The sequence below is a fragment of the Myotis daubentonii genome, chromosome 18 (genome assembly GCF_963259705.1).
Source record: "Myotis daubentonii chromosome 18, mMyoDau2.1, whole genome shotgun sequence".
Lineage (NCBI taxonomy): Eukaryota > Metazoa > Chordata > Mammalia > Chiroptera > Vespertilionidae > Myotis > Myotis daubentonii.
In genome coordinates, this window is record NC_081857.1 from 43,399,024 (window position 1) to 43,407,034 (window position 8,011).

General features: G+C 61.8%; 1 protein-coding gene across 3 annotated transcripts in view; it reads right to left on the reverse strand.

Moving 5' to 3' along the window:
* The window catches only part of RIPOR2 (RHO family interacting cell polarization regulator 2), a 54,084-nt gene extending 52,830 nt beyond the window's left edge, over positions 1-1,254 (reverse strand). Inside the window, exon 1 of one of the 3 annotated variants that reach the window (XM_059674236.1) lies at positions 956-1,254. In XM_059674236.1, coding sequence (XP_059530219.1) covers positions 956-1,016 — 61 coding nt within the window. In that variant the 5' untranslated portion in view covers positions 1,017-1,254. The remainder of the gene's footprint in view (positions 1-955) is intronic. The other 2 variants (XM_059674237.1, XM_059674239.1) reach the window with 2 other exon arrangements.
* Positions 1,255-8,011: the final 6,757 nt, after the last annotated feature.

Here is an 8,011-nt window from a genome sequence, read left to right on the forward strand (position 1 = left end):
GGGTGTTCCTGACTCGCTGACGCTCCCTGTGATCAGAACCCACACCCGGATTCACGGATTTCTGAGGCCAGAACAGCACAACGGAAAGTCAGACGCCCAGCAAAGGCTGATCGCGGTGACACCTTGCACGACTCGGTGGCGAGAGGGTCTGAGACGCGTTCAGGGGCCTGGACTCCCTGCGGGGACTGCCCAGAGGGGAAGACCCCAGGTGCTGGTGCTCCTGACAGAAGCCACGATAGAGTTTCTGAAAAAGCACTAGACGTGGTTCTAGGGAAAACACCTGTGTGTGAGGTCCCTGAGCCTGAGCCTGAGCCCAGACAGCTCCAGGGAGCCCGGCCTGGGCCCGCTGCCAGGCAGCATTTAAAGCCCACGGCTGTGATGACCAGTTAGCGCTTAAAATCACCCCAAGGGCCACACCCCGCTCCCCGGCGGCCTGAGGGGAGCAGGGACATAGGAAGGGAAGCCCACGGTGCCGGCGGGCGGGCGGGTGGGTGGGTGGGTGGGTGGTGTCCCGGCCACAGATCCTGCCTGGGAGGGAGAGAGGGCGAGGCAGGGAGAGTTGGGGTCCGAGGAAGAGTGACGGAAAGATCAAAGGGGAGCTGCGGGCCTGCAGGTCAGAGTGGAGGGTTCCCCGGAGAACCCCCTGGTCCCCGCGTGTACCTGCCCCTGGCAGCCCTGCTGTGAGCTCCCACAGCGCAGAGGAGGAGGAGGGGAGAGTGAGTTCTATTTTCCGAGCTAAACTCAACACCGTGTAGTCATGACCCAAAGCAAAGTCCATGCGGAACTCTGCCCCTGCCCTGCCCCGACTCTGCCTCTCCTTCCTCAGGCGCCTGGACGGATCGGTGCCACCACGCCACCCGCTGTCCGTCCGGATGCACCCAGGTCCCAGGCCCCTGCCCAGCCCGGGCAGGAGTTCCAGCCGGTCAGATGGCTCCTGCCGGAAAGACGCGCTTACCTTCCCCGAAAATGTCCTCCTCCTCGTCGCCCAAGAACTCCCCGGGGTCCCGAGATTGCATCCTGGAGGGTGGTCGCGCCCAGTGGCAGAGCCAGCGGCGGTGGCAGCTGCAGCCCTGGCGCCCCAGCTGCTGTGCCCTGCGCGGCTTCCTTCCCGTTGCCTAAGCCCCGGGGAGGGCAGCTTCCGCCTCCGCCGGGGAGGCAGCCTCAGCGTGTGCAGGGCCCCCTGGGAGCCCTCGGGAGCCTGCATCCCAGGCGGGGCCTTCCCAGCCCCCGAGAGGCGGGAACTTTCTGGAGGGGGGCTGCCCGGAGCCCGCTCCCTGTCGGAGCCACAGCTTTCACGTCGTCCCATGGGGGTCGGGACCCAGTGGGCGGTGATGAGAGAGGGGCTCCCGTGTCCCCTGTCCTGGCGGCAGGGACGGTTTATCTGCCGAAGCCGCCGGCGCCCGGAGGGACCGGCTTCCCCCGCACGAGGCGACTGGGGCCCTTTTCCTGTGCCCACGTCTTTCCAGACTGTGCCACGCTGACACCAGGCTTCGCACGCAGCCAGGCTGTTCCTGGGGCAGGGAGACCGGTGGCCGGCACATACATAACTGGTTTGGGTCAAGCAGCGTCCATGCCACAGCCCTGGCCCAGTCTGATGCTGCAGACTCTCCGGCTAAAGGAGACGATGGGACCCAACAGGCCGCTCCCCGAGAGGAGCCGCCCCCAGTGTGGGGGGGAGCGTGGGCAGTGGCACCACCGTAGCCGACGCCCCGAGTGCCGAGTGCTGGGTGGCTGTTCAAGCCCAAATCTCCGAGGGGTCCTGCAGCTTCATCCGGGGGTTCCCAGGCCCTGTGCGGCGGGGACACCTCTCGGGGGGTCAGGAGCTCGGACAACGCGGATGGAGAGGCGGGTGGGAGCTCCGACCGAGGGGCTCACGTCTGGAGCTTTGTAGTTGCTGCGATGAGTGGGCATATTTTCATAGACGTCCTTGTAGAGCAGGTTTAGGCTCAGCCGCACGGAGCGATCCCCAGGTGCCGCCTGCCCCGCACAGGGGCCTCCCCCCGCCAGCACCCCCGTCGGGGCACGTGGGCGATCACCACCGGGCCCCCAGCACGCCTCACCCGGGGCCGTCGCTCAGCGTAGGGTTTGCTCCCAGTGGTGTAGGTTCTGTGGGTTGACAGTCGTGTGATGTCCTGTAGCCACCATGATCGCATCAGGCGAAGTAGTTCTGTTGCCCTGAAAGCAGGTGCTCGGCCGTGTGTCTCCCCCAAGCCCTGGCCACCGCCGGCCTCGGCACCGTCTCCCCGCTCCGCCTTTCCCGGGCGCCGTGGAGCTGGAGCCGGTCGGTGCCGCCTGCGGGCGGGCCTCCTGCGCTTGGTAACGGGCGTCTGAGTCTCCTCCGTGTCGTCTCGGCCCCGTCCCTCCTCGTGTCCCTGGTCCGGACGGGCGCCGTGTATTGACCCATCCGCCCACGGAAGGACAGCTGGTGGCTTCCGGCAATGGTGAACGAAGCTGCTGCCAACACCCCCGTGCCGGCTCCTGTGTGAACCTGAGAGTTCAGGTCCTTCGGGTCGGCACCGCGGAGCACGGTGGCTGGATCGTCGGGCGAGAGTGTGTAGTTTTGTAAGAACCTCGCCCTGTCCTCCAGCGTGGCTGCCCCCACACTGCGTGCCCAGCGTGCGGCTGTCCGTGTCCTGGGTTTGGGGCGTTCGGAGAGGGGCGTGGTGGCAGCTCCGTGCATCGAGTGCGTGTGAAGAGCCTCTCGGTGCTAAGAGAACCCGGGACCTCTCCCTCCATGAAGGTCAGCGGGGACGCTACTGCATTCCTTTTTAAAATATATATTTATTGATTTCAGAGAGGGAGGGAGAGAGACATCAATGGTGAGAGAAATCATCGATCAGCTGCCTCCTGCAGGCCCCCCACTGTGGATCGAGCCTGCAACCCGGGCCTGTGCCCTGACGGGGAATTGAACCCTGACCTCCTGGTTCCTAGGCCACACTCAGCCACTGAACCACGCCGGCCGGGCGAACACAGTATTGAAACCTGTGACGGCCGAATTGTTGAACTCCCGGGCCTGTGTGGAAGTCCGAACCCGGGACCTCGGAACGTGACCTCGTTTGGAAATGCGGCCACTGCTGATGTGACTGGTGGAGATGAGGTCATCCTTGGGCTGGGGGGGGGGCAGGGGTGGGGAGCTCCTAACCCAGTGTGACTCGTCCTTAAGTGAAGGGGAGATGTGGATGCAGGGACGAGGCCAGGACAAGATGAAGGCCCACCAGGGACGACCCGCCACCAGCTGACACCGGGTGAGTCAGGGGACACGCCCCTTTCTCCACCCCAGAAGGAACCAGCCCGGCCCGCCCCGCCCGTGTGGCTCGGGGGATGAGCATCGACCTAGGAACCAGGAGGTCAGGGTTCGATTCCCAGTCAGGGCACAGGCCCGGGTTGTGGGTGGATCCCCAGTGGGGGGCCTGCAGGAGGCAGCCGATCATGATTCTCTCTCCTCATGGATGTTTCTCTCTCCCTCTCCCTTCTTCTCTGAAGTCAATGAGAATGTACTTAAGATAAATAGATAAGTCAGAAGGAGCCAGGCCTGCGGACACCCTGGCCTTGGCCGCCGGCCTGCAGGCCTGAAGGAACGAATGTCTGTTACTGGCGCCTCCTGGTTTGGGGGCTCTGTTAGGCGATTCTCCAGACGCGGACACAGAAAGTGGTGAAGCGGGTGCCCTGGGGATGACGGCTCACGGTGGCTCACATTTCCTCCTCCCAGCACTTCACAGATGGCAATTTTTAAAAAAATTTATTTTTATTGGTTTCAGAGAGGAAGGGAGAGGGGAAGAGAGAGAGAAACACCAGTGAGGAGAGAGAATCGTGGATCAGTAGCCTCCTGCACGCCCCCACTGGGGATCGAGCCCACAACCCGGGCCTGTGCCCTGACCAGGAATCGCACCCGGGACCCTTCAGTCCACAGGCCGACGCTCTATCCACTGAGCCACACCAGCTGGGCGGTGATTTTTTTTTTATATATATATAAACAGCAAACCATGCAGAAACGTTCACCACGAATAAATAAGGAGCTGATCGCTGTCACCTGAGTCCTCACACCAGGCGGTGACACACTGTGTTGGTTTTCACTGTTCAACACGACCCAGTCCCTGACGCAGCCGCTTCCATGCCCCCCGTGGCTGAAACAGGAGGCGTCCGTTACTGCTTCTCAGAAGGAAAAGAACGTGAAGTAATTGGGGGTAAAAAAGGTCCAGCGCAGAAAGGAGAACCCAGTGGGAGAGAGGAATCGGAACCATGCGGAGTGGTTGGAATCAAGAAAGAAACAGAAGGCCCAAAACACCCCTCGCAGAACCAGAAATAATGTCATCTTCGGGTAACTCTGCCGGTGGAATTCGCAGACGCCGCGACCCAGCTGCGGGGCCTGCGGGTCAGAATGCCTAATGGTGGCCCATCTCCACGTCGCAGAGAGGGGGTGCCACCTTGTGGGACAGCCCTCGTGCCCCCCGCCCCGGTGTATGGGTCCCTCTGGCTGTGGGAGCCACGCTCAGGGTCGCTTACGGCAGGTGCTGGGCGGCCTACAGGACAGAATAGTCTGTCTCTTCTTTAAAAATAAACATTGTTTTTATTGATTTCAGAGAGGAAGGGAGAGGGAGAGAGCGATAGAAGCATCAGTGATGAGAGAGAATCATTGACCGGCTGCCTCCTGCACGCCCCACACGGGGGATCGAGCCCGCAACCCGGGCCTGTGCCCTGACCTGGAATCGAACCGTGACCTTCTGGTTCACAGGTCGACGCTCAACCGCTGAGCCACGCCGGCCGGGATGGTGACTTTGTTGGCATAAGAGGGACTGGCTCCGAGATTTGACAGAAGGAAGTTTCCGTCCTGGCTTTGCGACTTCCCAGCTCTTGGACGGAAGTGTTTGAATCCGACTCAGAACCCGTGAAATGGAATCCTCACCGGGAGTCCCGCCCTCTGGCCTCTCTGCTGCCGTGTCAATTCCGTCTTCACGTTCGGGCGCCATGGACACAGCTTTACCCGCATCCCTTCGTGCCGGGTCACTGAGGTAAGACGGGGGAGTTGGAGCACAGATACAGTCACGCTTCTGCATTCACGCGTTTGTATTTAGTTATGCAAGTGCCTTTGCCCATGATCTTGTCTGTTTTTTGGCTCACGTTACTGCCCAGGGCCCTCTCATTGCACCTGAAGGTCTCCCTGCCGCGTTTCTGATGAGGCCGTCTGCACGGTGTTTCTCCTCTGACATTCCTGCCCAGCGGCCCATTTCCAATGTCTGTCCCCCATCATGTGGGCCGAGCTGCAGGGGGGTCAGGACACCGAGGGTCTGTGTTGAGGGCCAGGCCCCCTCCCCTCCCCTCGCCCTCCTCCTGCTCCCGCCCATTTGTCTCCGAGTTCCCTCCGGCCCAGGGGCCCTGACAGCAACCTGTGGGTTCCCGTCGCTGCACACGCCCGCCAGCCCCGCCCGCTCACCTCTTCAAAACAAGCCCTTCTCTTCCTAGAGCTATATTGGGCGCGATAACAGGCTAAGGCCGCCCATCCTCTCTGAGACCACAGGCTCATAAACAAGGGCGTGGTCCCCCGTGGGCGGGGGGGGGGAGGGGGGCTGCCGGGGGAGAAGCGAGAAGGAGAAGGCACGGGGGCCTCAGGTGGGAGGTGAGCCGAGAGCAGCGGCCCTGCCAACACCGGACCAAACCCCGAGCCCGAGCCTCACAAAACTACCCTGAGGTCGAAGGGTTTAAAGGTTGTTTCTAGTGGGTGTGGCTCAGTGGATAGAGCATCAGTCTGGGACCAAAGGGGTCCCGGGGTCGATTCCGATCAGGACACATGCCAGGGTTGTGGGCTCCATCCCCAGTGTGGGGCGTGCAGGAGGCAGCCAGTCCATGATTCTCTCTCATCACTGATGTTTCTGTCTCTCCCTCTCCCTTCCTCTCTGAAATCAATAAAAATATTTTTTAAAAATGTATTTTTTTTATTGATTTCAGAGAGGAAGGGAGAGGGAGAGATAAGAACATCAATGATGAGAGGATCATTGAGGGGCTGCCTCCTGCACACCCCCCACTGGGGATCGAGCCCACAACCCAGGCCTGTGCCCTGATCAGAATCGAACCTGGGACCCTTCAGTCCATAGGCCTACGCTCTATCTACTGAGCCAAGTCGGCTAGGGCAAAAAAAAAATTTTTAAAAAATGTCCACTTCCCTCCATCTAATCCGTGGGTTTCCACCTTCCAATGCGATGGACACCCGTGGGGTGACGGGCAGGGCCTCCCTATCCCCAGGATGAGAAGCTGGGCAGCCAGAGGCCAGGAGGCGGGACTGCTGGGCTGGGGAAGGGGTGGCAGTGGAGGAATGTTAGGATGATGGGTGAATTCCGTTCTGAGGAAATTTCACCCAGTGTTTCAAACAAGGACAAAGGGGAGGCATTGGGTGTTGCGTGAGGGTGGGGTGAGGGAGTGGGGGAGGGGCAGGCCTACTCCCTCCCTAGCCCAGATGTGACCTCAGGCGAGACCTGCAGTGGCACCCAGCTGCCTGCCCCCCCTCCCCTCCCGCTGGGGTGCGGGTGTTCTCTGGGCAATGGTACAGGTGCCCTGGGCGCTGGTTTGGGGCGGGTGCTGTGCAGGGCGCCCAGTGGAGTTCCGTTAACCTGGTGCTTTTGAGTGAGAGCTTCATGCAAAGGCAGTGGGTGGCCAGGGAGACAGACACGACCTGACGGTCAGCGTTCTGTCCCGGTGCTGCGTGGACCAGCGCAGCCTGCGCGGGGAGGCCTGTCCCTAAAGCAAGGTCCCTCCCCCTCTCCCCTCCCCCTCCCCTTCCCCCCTCCCCCTCCCCCCTTCCCCAGAAGTCTATCCTGCTCTCAGGAGAGCTTGGGCCCCACGTTAGCTCTGCACAGCCCTGGGATCCCCTGGTCTCCTGGTGATGCTGACGTGGATGCCAATAAGCCATGTTCCTCCTGGGACGGGGAGGCGTGCGTGTCGCTCCTGAGTCGTGTGAGGGAAGCAGGGGGTTCGGTGTGACGTCCCACTGTATGGAAGGGGACGGGCGGGCGAGGCAGGCGGGCTGACTTCGCAGACCTTTTCTTTCCCGTGCCGCCTCCTCGGTCTCCCGGAGCACAGCCCAGGCGTCGGACCTGAGGGCTCTGCGTAAAGCTGACCGGTTTTAGCTCTGAGCTGTGGCCCAGGGCTTGAGCATCCACCTAAGAACCAGGAGGTCAGGGCTTGATTCCCGGTCAGGGCACAGGCCCGGGTTGCAGGCTTGATCCCCAGTGTGGGGCGTTCTCATCATTGATGTTTCTCTCTCTTTCTCTCTCCCTTCCTCTCTGAAATCAATGAAAACATTTTTTAAAAAGCCCACAACAAACAAACAAACAAAAACGCATTGATTTTAGACTCACAGATCCTAGGGCAGCGGGAGGAACGGCCTTGCAGCCCGACGGGACCAGCGGCCCCCAGACCTTCGCTGAATGGATGAGGGGCGACTCCCAGCTTTTCTGGGGCGAGTCCCCTGGGTGCTGGGACGTCAGAAGGTGCCCACCCACGCGGAGCCCTGAGGGCGGGCGCGAGCTCTGCTCCACCTGAGCTTCATCCGCCGCCCCTCGCCCCTCGTGGAAGAGCCGCCCGCCCTCACCAGGCCGATTCGGTTTCTAGGTCTGGAAGGACCGCGTTGCCCTCACCGCAGCCCCCGGCCCGGGGAGCGAGGCGCACAGACGTTTCTCAGGGGAGCGCTCAGCCTGCCCAGGCGTGTGGCCGCTGAGCCGGCGTCTGTCCTTGTTGTTGTGAATCCTCACCCGAGGGTGTCTCTCCACGGATGTTTAGGGAGTGGGAGGGAGAGGGGGGACAGAGAGAAACATCGATGTGAGAGAAACACGGTAATTGATTGCTTCCTGCACGTGCCCTGACCAGGGCCCCGGCCGGGGAGGAGCCTGCAATCGAAGTACGTGCCCTTGACCAGAATCGAACCCGGGACCCTGTGGTCCACGGGCCGATGCCCTATCCACTGAGCCACACCGGCCAGGGCCAGCAGGGGTCTTTCCATGATGGATCGCCAACGACCGGA